The following is a 14,920-nucleotide window of genomic DNA, read 5'->3' on the forward strand; positions in this document are numbered from 1 at the left end:
AAAGGTCTGTTTATCAATGTTGATTTCCCCTTAGTTTTATTTGAAATGTTTGCAAAAGTTATAGATTGCACATGGAAAAACAAACTATAGTTGTGTTGGAAAAATTCTAAGTGCAGAAGATAACAGAACTATGATAAGCAATCTTCAGTATCAGACTTGCACAGACAGACCTATCTCCACAGATTACAAGTCACCAACTCTAGAACAGGAAAATCCACCAACGTATCACATAGTCTGTAAACAAGACTTGCTTTTGTTTCTACTCCCCTGTGAGACTATTGGTCCAGTGGTTTGACCTTAGCCTTACTGTTCGTAGAAGGCCAGTAGATAGTTCTCCGTGTATCCCCAATACTGGTGTTTGTCTGTCTGTCCTCACTTAAGATGAAAATGACTTGTAGCTTTTTTAAGCACAATTTGGTCCTGATATCTTATCAGTGTGCATACGATGAATGTGGCCTCGGATTTATTAACATAAGTTTGCTTTTCCAGGCCAGAGTAGCACCAGTTTTAATAAGATTATACAAAACCTTGTTAAGCACCTGATTAAAACTGGTGGTGGATTTCTAGGTCAGCATGACATTACAGCAAATAGCATGGCATTTAAATACTTTGTCAGATCACAGCCTTGATTGATGTGCCAAGGATCCAATCATAGAAGGAGCGGATCACTTGTCGAAGCTGCATGGGGAGTGTATACGCCCTTTCCACGGTGGTTGCTGTTGCATCTGCATTGCTGTGTCACACTCCAGAAATGAGCAAAGGCAAACCGGAAATGTGGAGTTTTTGATCTCAAATTAAACTCCAAATGGAGACTTCAATTGACGTGCGATCGCGCGGGGAACAAACACCCCTCATCGTAAATCATTTCTTCCCAAAGTGCATAAATTCATCTGGATTCGATATGATAGCAACACCAAAAATCTACACAAGGAAACTTGATAGATCACTGTCTTATTTTGAAAATGTAACCGGAAGTCAAAGCTTTCCTACCACCAACTTGACACTGGTCCAGTCAGACAGGAGGCAGCGGCAGGTTGATGAGCAATTGGGAACCACAAGCTAGGATAGACAATGATGAGGCGGTGAAGTATATTGCTAATGAAAGAGTAATTTGCGTGTATCCTGTTATATTTATTCATATTTCACGACTTCTTGTGCAACAATGACGACGACCACGACATTTCAAGGAATGGAGCCCGGTTCTAAAAGCAGTTCCAGGTAAAAGAAAAGAAAAAAAAGAAGGAGAAAAAAGGCGTCGTTCAGACCGTTAACGTTACCCGTTAGCCACAATGAAGCCAACAAGTCCGGGGTCCTCGGACGTTTACCTCAACCTTACACAGGTTAACGTAAAATCCGAAACAATTTTGTTCGGACCCCAGTAATTGCTGCTTATTTATCTGCTTTGAAATGGGTGGAAACTACCGACAGGGCAAGGTGCTGGTTTACACCCCGGTACCACACCTCCCCTCCCGTTTTTGTCCGTTAGAATGGACCGTTGCTAGCAGGATGGAACACATGCACCCTCCCTTTTGTACAGATGCTGCTTAGCTAGCTCACACACACTGGGCGTCTCGGTACCCAGCCTAAACCAGGCTAGGTAGGCCCCTCACCATAGCGTCTGCATGTGCCGCATTCCCTCATCGGTTTTCGTGTTTGTCAGAAGAGGGGGGAAAAAAACATCAGATGTGTGTGTATTTCAGAGCAGTGATGAAGATGATCGTAGAGGTACAGTAGTGTGCCCTGTCTCAAGGAGGCGAGGGCCATTACAGCTGGCCACACCTGGCATTAACCAGAGCCACATCTGTTTTTATTCATCACAGAGAAATGCTGTGAAAGCAATCCACTGCTTTTCTGGTTATAATGTTATATAGAGAAAATAGTAATAATACACGTTTCATAACGTTGAAACGATCACGTGAATTCTGCTGTAAGTTGTATGGCAATTACAGTCAATTCCATTACAATGCGACCATAACCATGCAGACATGCAGTATGAAAGGACCACGTAGTCCAATTTTGATTAAAGTAGATAACCATTATGGATAAGACTTGGCTGCTAGTTAATTAGTTACAACGACTGCACAATAAAGTCTTAAACATCAGCCCTGCAATAGATAAATCAAGGTAATTGTGGAGGCTCTAGTAAGTAGCAGTTGAACTGTATTGCATTATCATGAGAGGGGATCTTCTTAATATTTAGTTTTGTTGTGTTGGTAAAGAAAAACTAGGTTTGCCATTACGATAAAATGCCTGGAATAATATAAGCATCATTAGGGGAACGCAAATATAACTTAGGACCATTAACACAGCTGGAACTCCCCAGCATGCAGTACTGTACACCTGGAACAGTAGCAGACATATTAAGTTCACTCAGGCACATTATAAAGAAAGATTTTGTGATTGGTACTTTATAAGGAAACTGATCTGATGTGACAGGAAATTGCACAGGGTAGGACCTTGCTAAATGACCCAAAATTAAATTGATTCTTGATCTTTATTGATTCAAGTGTGAATGAAGAAACATTTTCTGACTGATTAATTTTGTACATTCCCTGTCTGAAGTATAGCAGTAGGCTACGCAGGTTGTTCCTATTAATGAATGGTCTTTAGAAGGGAGCAAGGAGGCTCCAGAAAAATCGGCCAGTACAATCCAGCTTTCGCTAACAGTTTTGACCATCTCTTTCTTTCTAGGGTTTTGCGTCCTCCTGGTGGGGGCTCCAACATAACACTTGGTGCTGATGAGGAAAAACCACCTGTCCGGAAAAACAAGATGGCCTCCAGTGTTTTCGCTGAGCCAGAGGACCCCTATGCTAATCGAAGGAACAACCCACCAGGTACAATCAGCCTCACCTCACCCCATGGAGGCATATCATGTTTGTCTGTGCTCACTGATAATTTGATTTAAAAAAAATTGAGTCTCTAAATGTAGAATAATGTATAGAAAATGTACATTTACATTAAAATATGATAATAACATCACAGGAAAAGTGATGCTACATCTGCATTTGGATCCAGAGCTGTGGTTCCCAGTTTTCTATAGTCATTTTTCCACAATTCCACACAAACACTGGAAAGCTAAAAACTATATGTGACGCATCGTCAACTTACCCAGAGCTAGTCCCGCATTTACAGTTTTTCTCAGTTGCTTTGGTGTATTTCTCAGATCAGAATTCATAACTATTAATTCAACCTCCACAACATTTATTCATTTGTGCACATCATAGTAGCAGTTTATCATTCCTTTGAACAAATTGCAAATGCTTTTGGACATCTATCAGTTGCTTTCATACAATTCTCTGCTGTTTTATAACATTATCATTTGCTTATGTCATGTCAGTCAAAATGAACTATACTTATGAATGCTGAATAGTCATTCCTTATAAAAACTAATACTCCTCATTTCATTGCTTGAGTCATTACATACAAAATTGTTGAAATAGTTGTCAAAATCTGTCAAGCAAATTTTTTAATGTCGGGAGAACCACTGTAAATTCAATTATTCAAACATTTCATAGGGAGAACAGGTATGTCGGTATAGTATTAGTATTCAGCACTAAACAATCTGCACTGCACTATTGTCATTGTGTCATACATTACTGTAAGCTACAGTGGGACAAGATTTGTGCAATGGTGATTGCAAACAATGCCATAAGGTTGAGAGAGATACAAAGTGAGGATGACAATATCTTTGGGAATATTGAATCCGTTTCTATCGTTACAATTGACAAAGTGATGTAGATGAAAATATGTGGCCGGACAGACAGGAACGTCTGGATGTGCAGGAATGATTTACAGTACTCTGTATGTTCAGTTACAGTATGTACTGCAATATTGTTTACAGTTGTGCACAGCTCTACCCAAAGGGTGTTTCTTATGTTTGTTGTAAAAAGATGACTGTAGTGTATTTTTCTTTTGCACAAACAAATTAGAATCGCAAAGAGCATATGCAGTAAAAATGTGAAACATACCTATTCAATGTCTTGTGCTCAATTACCCCACTAAATACAGTAATGTGTAACTTTTCAAGTGGCTGAACAAGTAGTGTATAATGCCGTCTTGAACATTTTCAGGTAGTGTCACCAAGACCTGACTTGCATTAGAGCCAAACTGTCATAATGAAAACATGACAAAGCCATTTGACTACTTGCTTTTGAGAGATGAACTATCCATTTTGAGCAAGTGACATGCTTTGCAGGTTATCCACTAGGTTTTATAGTTTGTACTAATCAAAACAATAACTGTTGTGCAAATGTTAATAGTGACTGAGAAAAACTGTAATAGCTGTTTCCTCCAGATTGTAAAGTTTGGGATACAGTGAAGTCACAGTTTATCAAATGTGGAAGGAAATGGTGTGAATACTGTGGACTTATTAGAGTGTGGCCTTCATTTGACACTGTCAGCGATGTTGGATTATGAGATACAGCAGCTGTAACTTTAACAACTATAGCAAAAGTCCTGGTATTACAACTATAAAAGCTGATGGAACAAGTATTGAAGAGTTAACTAAATCATCATTTCCCACAAAAGGAAATTATTTCCAGCTCTCAAAAACTTGACTTGCTCCTTGGCTCAGAGACAGGAGCTTTCTAATGCTTATTTGGAGTTCAGTAGAACAAACTAAAAGCAACAAACACCACTGTTAGTATCGCCACACCATTGAAATCACTTCAGTGCAATATAGAAATGCTTTTAATAACGGAATATGAGCTTGTCTTTGAGTGTACAGACCATAGTATATTGTAGTGTAATAGTGGGTCACAGATAACAAATGCTGTTGTTTCACATGCGTCATTTGGGGTAATCCTAAAATGCTCTGTTGTAGCTGAAAACGCTGAGGTAGGTGTAAAGTGAGAGGTGTTATGGCAGCTTAAACTACAATTGGATGTCCCAAAATATGTCTCCCCTTTGTTTCCCAACTACCACATAGACACCGAGCCAACAAAGGTTAACAACACTGGAGCAGGCAAAAATAACAGGAATTTCCCACCAGTGTCTCATTGTCAGTTAATGGTAAATATTTTTGATAGAAGTTCTTTTTAATAGATATTTTTCCTCCATGCTGCACATTTCATGCTCTCAGTTCAGAAGAATAATCCTAATACCTCTTCAGCCAGGAAGATGAAAGGTGAAGATGTCCAAGCAGAGAGCAGCAAGATGGAGCGGAGGGACTTTCAGCACAGGAAAGACAGGCAGCACAAATTCGTGAGACAGGACAGGCCTTGAATTTAAGAGGGATTTGAAATTGCTACTGTCAAGAAAAGGTGTGTAAAGTCTGCTCCACATTATTGACTTTGTAGCTGAATTGCACAGTGATTCTGGAGGACGGGGCTTGGCTTCGTCACCTGTAAAAGCCACCACACACAAGGATGTTGTTTATCAACCAACCAGTCCAAGTAGTTGTCACAGTAGCCAGTTTTTTGTTTTTAAACCGGAACATATTTTTACAAATGCAGGGTAACTACTAACTACATAGCAATAATGGCAACATTTAGAGTAGCCTTACTTTTTAAAAGGGTACCGTATATGACCAAATAGTCGCCGGCGTGCAAATACACGCCTGTGCTCTAAAAGCCGCTGGGGGTCCGAGTCCGACCTCATTCAGCATGTTAAACACCTGTCCAATTAAATGCCCAGGCGATTAATATTGTCGTGTTTATTTAACAGTGTTTCACCGGCTCTAACCTCTGTCAGTCAGCCCCTCCTCCCGCTCTCTCTCTCGCATGCAGGTGCACTCAGACACACACCCCTTTTCCACCGAGCTGGTTCCGGTGCTGGTTCGGAGCCAGTGCCTGCTTAGCACCGGTTCTTTGCTTTTCCACTGCCTAAGCACCGCTTCTTGGTTCTTAGAACTGGTTCCAGACCAGCACCAACTCCTTGCTGGGCCAGAGCTAAGAACCGGTTCTTCCAGGGGCTGGCAGCAGGGTTACCTTAGCAACAAGACCAGTGCTAAGATATACAGACACGTTATCGCTACGTATTAAGTTTGTTTATCGATGTAAACACAGTTGAAGCTAACTAGGTGAGCTACAAGCAGTGGTTAACTATAAAAATAACTGTAGCAGGCAGCAAAGACAGGAGCAGCTCCCTGGTGGGGAGTGTGGCTCTGACTTGGCTCCTGATCAGTGGAAAAGCAAAGTGGTTCTTTGGAGGCACCAGAGTTGAACCAGTTAAAGGACAATTCCAGGCGAATTCAACTCTGGGGTGTATTTTCATATCATTTTAGGTCTAAAAGAAGGAATCTGAAGATTTTCAGTTTAATTGCTCCTGTTTTACGGTAGTTGCATCTGTCTCCGCATCGCCACGGCAGCAATGAATGGGAGTGGATGTAAGTTCCGCTGTTTAGGCTGTTTCCAGCCCTCAAAGCCGCAATTTTTTTTCCACAGACAGCGTCAGATGGCTACTCAAACATGCACCGAGAAGTTTATTTACTTCAAGCAAGCCGACATGTTTGTAAAACTAGATCTAATTCAAAGTCTCCCGGAGTCTCGCGCGAGCCCGAAGTTGCAGTGCTGGTGTATTCAGGCGCAGTAGGAGCTACCGCTTGTGTCATAAACACAGGAATATCAACTCTTTACTTTAAAGGTGTACAGAAATGAAATAAAATCTTCAGATTCCTTCTTTTAGACCTAAAATGATATGAAAATACACCCCCTAGTTGAATTCGCCTGGAATTGTCCTTTAAGCACCGAACCAGCACTGGAACCAGTTTAGTGGAAAAGAGGTACAGAGACACACAAACACGGGCACGCTGGCGGACAGGTCGCGCCAGACTGCTAATAGACGCTAAATGCGCTAAATGTACAGTGTTGAAATTATCGCGATCAACCCCCCCCCCCGTTACGGTTGATAACACTGATCTGATTGGCTGCTCTGACCAGCTCCCTATGTTGCAGTAACACAGACAAACTGTCTTTGTATTTACTGTCTGATGTCAACAAAGATGTGTCGGGGAAAAAAGTAGTTTTGTTCCAGTGGTCCTACGGTGACCTCCTTGTTCTTTGCATGATGGTCTGTGTTGGTCATTGCAAAAATAAATAGTAGCCTGTTGCAAATACCCGCCTGGTTCTTAGAGTGGGCTCCAGCCTGGGCTCCAAGTTGATTTAGCCCGGGCTACTAAATGGTCATAGACGGTATCTGGTTTAACAAGAACGCCTGGGTGAACTTGCTAGAACAAGAAACTTATTATTTCATTCTTTGTATAATAAATCCTACTTGGTCTTATCAGTCAAACACAACACCTCCAGAGAGAAATTATGATTAAGTTCTCATAGACAGCAGCATGTCAAAGCTGACATCTGACATTTCATTCTTCCTCCTTCTGCTTCCCAGATTCAGTGAAAGCTATTATTTTACATATTAAGCACATGGTGCTCAGTCTCATTTCCCAGTTCCTGCTTCTGCTTCTTGCAGTCCTTGAGTCTGTAGCCCTGACAATATTTAGATCTTTGATTAACAAGTTTCTTCATAGACACTGAGTGGTATCCTCACTGTTTTGACCTTAACTATACAGTTAAAGGGGACCTATTATGCTCCTTTTTGCACAAACTAAAATAGTTCCTGGGTGTCTTAAAGACATGTCTGTGACGTGCTTCGGTCAAAATACCCCAAAGATCAAACATCACAGCATTCTCAAAAACAGGGCTGTGCAAAACGGTCTGTTTCAGTGGCCCCTCCCTTTAAATGCAAATGAACCACTCCCTCAGCATTGCGTTACCATGACGATGTCTACTACTAGTACCTATACTGATTTGGCCAAAATGTAGTATGCAAACAAAAGCTAAATCTGCAGTACAGGCACAGTGCCAGATCTCCAGTCTGCATCTGACCAGTCTACATTGTGTAATGAAATGTGCCCATGACCTAGTCTCACCCTAACCAAAGATGGTAGAGTAGTCTTTGCCATGTAGGCTACTGTAACTATGTAACATGTAATATAAAAATGCAAAAATAAATATATAAAATAAATTAAAAATATATGCAGAATGGTCAATTCATTGTAAAACAGTTATTTATTGATGTAAATGTGGTGATTTGTGCACATAGACTACAGAGCTCCGCAGCACTGCTCCTCTCCTCCTCCTTCTCACAGCTTCACTTTTCATTCAAACTAATTCAACTGCCACAAGATTTCATCAATGAGACCAACATTCTGCTAAATAGACTAACCACACGGCGGTAAACGTCTAAAAAACCTGCGGGCATGTTTATTAGCGAGGGTTTTCTCTACCGCGATGAGCACGGACGCCTGCCCGGCCAAGGAGACCTGCAGACGGGCTCTGCCTGTGTGAGGCGCCGCTGCAGCTCCAGAGCTCCGGTGCTCCGTCGGTCCAGCGTTACGTCGGTCCGGCGAACAACGTCGCCCCGGCGGTACGTCGCTCCTCACACAGGTACAGTTTCACTTACATGAAACGTCCTACATAAAACTCAGTAAAGTGGCGCGACAGCGCTAAAACATGCAGGGAAGAAGCAGGAAGTGCTCTCCTCCACTCTCCGCTGTGACACCAGGCACAACAGAGCAGCATGGGGGGAGGCGGGGCCGGCTGGAGCAGAGACCTCAGCATGACCATGTAGGGGAGTCCGGCACGCATCGACGTAGACGCGAGCTCATGTCAAAAAAAAGTCAGCGCAACCGAGTGTAACAGGTGTGCAGAGAAATCCAAGAGAAATCCCAATTATCTAGCAGGGTTTACCTCCAAATGCATTAACCTCAGGATATGACACTTCCACGGCCTCTAGAACCATTATCCAACATTTTAAACACATATAAAAGTCTGAAAAGCTGGAAAAGCATAATAGGTCCCCTTTAAACTGTCACAGAGACACAGTGAAGGCGTGTTGTGCTCCATCATACACAGACAGCTACAATGGCATTGCAGTTGTGTTGAGTGTTGGCTGAACTTGACTACTTCGCTGTTTCACTGCAGTGTAGCGCAGCTAGCAGGAGGAGAGCTAGGTCCGGTCTGTAGAGATTTTTCTCAGATTTTTTCCTATGGTTGCACTCGGGGACCGAGAGCTGTAGAGCGTTACTTAGAGAATGACCGTAATTCTCCTTTAATAACATCTGTCACAATCTTCAACAAAATGTCACAATACAGCAGTATATAGAAACAGCTGGCTATCCATTCCATTGCCAAAGTTTGAACCTTCTACATATCACAAAAGTCAATAAGGCCCAAACTTACTGTAAAGCACTATGAAGTTTGCTCATAAAAAACATCAACAAATAGGTTAAGCAGCTTCTCAAACTACTGAAGTATAATGGAGAAAAAAAAAATCTAAATTGAAATACACCAAAAAGTCAAGTGAATACTTCATACTGTTAATTATTCTTCACCAGGGAAGACTTATATGGGCACTGTGCTGACATGGTAGTGGTATTTTGTGGTGGGTGGAAGCAGCACCATCCAGCATCCATCCAAATTAAAGTCAATAGGCTCTTTCAGTCATCATGGATGTCACTATGTTTTTCATCAAGTCCTGGAAAATTCTTGTGTAGAAAGTGTAAAACAGATCTTGTATTGGTGAGACTGGCTTTATTGTGAGAAAGACATTTAGTATGAAGTGAAACTTGAAACTGCTTTCCCCAGTACACAATGGGGAAAGGCCAAGGAAGCATAATATGGGTGATAAGGTCATCACATGACGTCAAAAGCCTGCAAACTGGCTTGGTTGGCTCCTTCCGTTTTCTCTCATCTGTGTATTGTTCCACATCATGATTATCATCTGTCAACCAGAAGATGATGGATGTTTTTGTTTGTGGTTTAAAAAATTTTAAGCAAATCTATTCAAATTTTAAAAAAAAACTTGTGCAAAATCTAATATTTTTAAACCTCATTTTCATTTTATTTTGGGAAAGCCCCTTTGGCAGCAAGTACATCTTCTATTCTTTCAGGGTAAGTCTTAACTAGCTTTGTGCATATACTGTAGATTTGGCCACCAGTTTTTTTCTCATTTTTAGTGGCAGAACCATGAAAGCGCCATCAGACTGGATGAGAAGCATCTGAACTACCATGTTCAGCTTCCGTCTGGGTTTGAATCTCCATTTGGCTTGGTCTTGGCTGTTTGCTTTAGGCCGTTGTCATGTTGAAAGGTGAACTGTCTTGATAGTGTCCTGTCGCCTGCACTCTAAAACACCTTTCTGCAAGGAGCTCTTCTTTTTGACTGGATTCATCCCACCCTACAATCTGAAAGTTGCCCTTGCCCCTGCTGAACAAGGAGACTACAGTAAAAGTTCAGAATACTGTAGTAAAGAAGATTCATCAAAAAAAAACAACTTGTCATTGTCACTTGTCAACGTCATTCAGTGAAGGCTGACAAAAATGTTTTGTTTTATTATTACAAGAGACAAGAGAACTGAAAGGGACAGAATTTTTTCAGTACCCACATCCCTTCTGCCAATGGGGCTTTCCAGCAATCCCTATTCTTGGCCTTTCCTCCACATTGGTTCAGACTAAAATGGCTTAACAGCTATTGGAAGGATTCCAATCAAATTTGGCACAGAAAACTCCCAGTGGTCAGAGCATGCACTCAGATGACTTTGATTTCCTGACCATTAATCTAGCACGCCTACTTTGTCCACATCTCTGCTCTTTAGAACACACCTGTTAAGACTGATAGTCACTTGAGTCATCTTTGACTTTTCATCTAACATCATCATTTTGTCAAAGATTTAATTTGCGTAATACTTTCTGTATTACAAATGTAAGATAGTAAATGTGGTAAATATCCGCTGTCTCACAGGATATGGAGCACTGCAGGCAAACAAGCTATAAACTTAACAAGCGGTGTCATATATCAGAAATGACCATAAAACTGTGATGGAAATGATGAGAGACGAGTGGATGTTGAAATCACATGTTCTTGTATCCCAGATGAAGAACAACATTAAAACATTATGTAATGAGTCATTAAACATGAATTTTTAGGTAAAATAATAGTAATCTTTGGAGGCGTTGGGTGGGAAGATGTAATACATGTGTCCTCTGGCGATTCCCACTCCTAACAATATTATGATTCTTAAGTGCCTCTGCAAATTATGTCCCAAAATTTTGTATTTATTTAATTTTTTTAATCTAAAACAGAAAAGTTCTCAACCTGTTTGTCTAACTGAATTCATATTCATACATGCAAAAAGTAGAACGTAACTCTATTCACCCAATAAACTAATGGTATTGTTCAAGAGGTCGGTCAATATTTTGATTTTCAGGTTTGTTTAACTTATTAGGAAATAAATGTGAGCTTTGTAGCAGGTACAGATAATAACAAATATATCATGTAAATGTCCCCATGCAATGGAGTATAACCAGAAGTTGTACCTGAAATATTGGTAAAAGGCCCAATAAAATGAAAATGGTATTTTCCCAGCTTTAATCCTGTCTCCACATTTTGATTGTTCATTTATCTATTGATATTTGTCAAATTCATGTCAAAGTTATTATCTGTATCCTTATCTTATCCTGTAAACGATTTCAGACGTTTGATGACTCATCTTGAGTGACTGGCTACCGTAGGCAGCAATCAATGTCTGTAACATGTCCCTCCCTAGTTGTGTTTCGTTTTTTACCACAAACACATGAGCATGCAGAACTGCAGAGCACACTGAAAGCCTTTTTATGATGTCTTTTAACTGTTTGCTTGCTTACTATACTGGAATACACTGATTAAATGTCAGCGTATTCCTAGCCCCATCAGGCTTGATGTATGATCTGACAAATGCTGTCACCATGGCTTAAGTCTTTGTGTTAAGATCTGGAACATTTTTTGCACCTCCAATGTGAAACTTCATCCATCTGAACAATCATGTGTCCTTGTTGATACAGGTGGGAAGCCCACAGGTGTGCTGTGTGGAGAGCCATCAGCCCCCCTGAGGCGAGGAGGGAACCCCAGCGGTAATCACTCAGCAGATGGCCCAGCTACAGTAAGATCAAGCTTCAGGCCATGAATTGTGGAAGTGAAATCTTAGTTCAGACAAACAGTGAAGGAACTGAAATCCTGTATTTATTGGCTGGACCACAAGATCACATCACCCCACTGCCCTGTGATTTCTGTTAAGGAGGTGTCAACAGCCTGCAGTGGTGCAAACTAACTTTTTAGACAGACTATGTCCTGTCAGAGAGAGTAGAATAAAATTGTGTGAAACTTTTCTCTTGGAACAGTAATTTTACATGGACACACAGCCAAAGTAGCAGCACAGTCTTTATCAGGGGGGCAAAGGGGCAGCTTCTTACTAGGTGCTTCGGGTGGAGGGCTCCAACTGTTTTGGACTAGTCAGACCAACAGGTCCGCTCTGATCACGATTGGCTCCTAGATTTCCTGTTTTTCAAGGGGGGCGGGTTTGTTTGATTTTTTTTATCAAACATTTGTTAACATGTGGTCTAGATGGGACCCAATCATGTTGCTGTTTCATACCAGTGTGACAAAATGAACTAATAAACTAAAAAAATGTAAATGAAGACAGCTCTGATGGAAATTCAGCTGTATTAAAATATTGTGTGTATATAGTGTAGGGAAGAATCAAGCAAAGGGCTGAAACCAGCGACACTAGGCTGAGTGCAATGAAATGATTTTGCATGTTTTACAGTGGTTCCACAACCTTTTGTGACAACACCCTCAGTTACAAACATTAATTTGTGATTCAAATACATTACAATGTAACAAGTCATAACTACTTTCATTATTATTTATAGACTGATCTACCTTTTCTGCTTGTTTTTTTAGGAAGGAGATAATCTCGTACGTGATCATGGTAAGCACCAGTTTTCTCACTCAGTTTTACAGAATTAGCATAACCTGTTGCATCTCACCCTGGACTACATGTTGGCAGATTTATGACAGAGTATAGTATCCCTAAGATCCCTAAGGAACAACATCATACATATACTAAACAACCATACAGGTGCATATGCTGTGTAATATACACAACTCAGAGAAAGTTAAGGATTCGGCTTTTGGATGAAATTTCAGAATGCACCTAAAATCCACTATAACCTTTACAAGTCAACTTAATTTGACCTTTTCTAAACCTTTGAAGGCACATGACCAGCTGTTCAATGTTTCAGTTGTTCTCTAACAAGGTGATTTACCACTAAAATCCCAACAAGTGTCTGATCCATGAATCGGCTTTTGTTTCAATAAATTGTTTTAAATGTAGAAATTGCCATTCCATACTTCAATTTAAAGGACAATTCCAGGCAAATTCAATCTGGGGCTAGTTTCCCAACATCAGTGTTTCCCCTACCGTTCTATTGGCGGGGCGGCCCGCCCCACCTGCACGGGCCCCCGCCCCCCTTGAAAAACGGGACAACTAGGAGCCAATCGCGGTCAAAGCGGACCTTTTGGTCTGATAAAACTGTTGGAGCGCTCCACCTGAAGCACCCAAGCTGCCCAAGCAACCAAACGGTGCTATTCTCCCTCTGCCATCTGATTTTTAAATACCAGCGCTCACGCCGGGTAAACCTACACACCGGGCGAGGAAGCGCCGCGAGCCACATCAGAGCCACATCAGATGCACCGCGGCTTGCACCTCCGCGACTTTCTCTCTGAGCGTCTCCGCTGAGAGTTGTCTCCGCCTCCTCACCCGTTGAGCTGAGCGTCAGGAGCTCATTATATATTAGACTATAGCCTATATCTTATTTTTTATACAGTCAGTCACCACTGAAAGAAGTTGTCCACTCACAGCAGGACAGATGAATAATCGGTAAAGTTAATAATTTCAATGTGATTTATTGATAGCAGGGACGTGTCTAGGATTTTTTTCTTGGGGGGGCCAGAGGCCAGATAGGGTCACAATCTGTAGAGGGGTGGCATACTGTATTGACATATAAAGATAAAATAAAAAATACTAGAGGCCAATGTGTGTGTTTGTAGCCTATTTGTGTTTATTTAATCCAAACAGAGCCGCGAGAGATGAACACACACACACACCTTCCTTTTGTTTGAGATAAAGAAATTGCCATTGCATCCTTCTATTTAAAAGGCCTGCTTTCATGATAGAATATCACTGTAACATGAACTTTTTTATAGGGATATTCCTGTCAAACCTTCTGTGAGTAGTGTATAATGTCACTGTAGCATAAACTTTTTACATTTTCATAAATCCACCTTAGAGTCAAATATCCGTAACTTTACGAGAGTAAATTTATGACTTTATTCTCCCAATATTATGACTTTATTCTCATACATTTATACTATACTACTTAAATCTCGTAATTTGCGATTTTATTCTTGAAGTCTGTGAATTTTTTTTTCTCTTCTCAATGTGGCCCTGTTCAAATGGTTCACTTTTTACACCGGAAGGGAAAAGGCTTTTAGGATTGGAACTTAGCCATTGTGTTTGGCAAATGTCCTATCTGTGTTGGTGGTTTATTCAGTATCAGATTGATACCTTTGACACCAGCAGGCCACACAGAATGTGGATTATAGCTCTTGGGAATCAATGTGACCGTTCAGTGACACCAGAGCAAGAGGTTAGATGTTTTTGTCAAGAGAGGTTGATATGCCTGGGGCCGCTGACAGCTGGGAAACAGTGAATACTGTTTATTATGATTTAGTGACTAAGAATTTACTCAGGGCTGTGAATAAACAAGTCAAGCTTCTGTGTGGGTGAGATTATTTTGATGGCTAAACTTTAATGGATTGTTCCATTGCTGCTCCCAAATCTTATTGTCTTGCCTTCCTGTCTGTGTAGAAAACTGTGTGGCTGAGCCTGAACCTGTCCCTGTCCCAGAGCCACAGGATGAGGCTCCCCCAGCCGAGGAGGCTGCTGCAGGAGCAGCGTCTGGCCGCAGGAATCCCCCCGGGGGCAAGTCCAGCCTCATCCTGGGTTGAATCCCAGTCAGCCCCTCTTTACCTCCACACGTCTCTGAACTCATCTTTTTTTTCCCCCCTAAATAAGGACCCCCAGTCCATTTGTCTGTACCAC

The 14,920-nt window shown here is 41.3% G+C and overlaps 1 protein-coding gene across 1 annotated transcript; it reads left to right on the plus strand.

The window, feature by feature from the left end:
- Nucleotides 1-1,034: 1,034 nt before the first annotated feature.
- Nucleotides 1,035-14,826, plus strand: jpt1a (Jupiter microtubule associated homolog 1a; the record flags this gene model as incomplete). The annotated part of the gene is made up of 5 exons (XM_083971793.1): nt 1,035-1,218; nt 2,692-2,834; nt 11,820-11,917; nt 12,718-12,745; nt 14,687-14,826. The coding sequence occupies exons 1-5, from the start codon at nt 1,163-1,165 to the stop codon at nt 14,824-14,826; spliced, it is 465 nt and encodes a 154-aa protein (XP_083827919.1). The 5' UTR covers nt 1,035-1,162.
- Nucleotides 14,827-14,920: the final 94 nt, after the last annotated feature.

This window comes from Trachurus trachurus (assembly GCF_905171665.1).
Source record: "Trachurus trachurus genome assembly, chromosome: 1".
NCBI classification, from domain to species: Eukaryota; Metazoa; Chordata; class Actinopteri; order Carangiformes; family Carangidae; genus Trachurus; species Trachurus trachurus.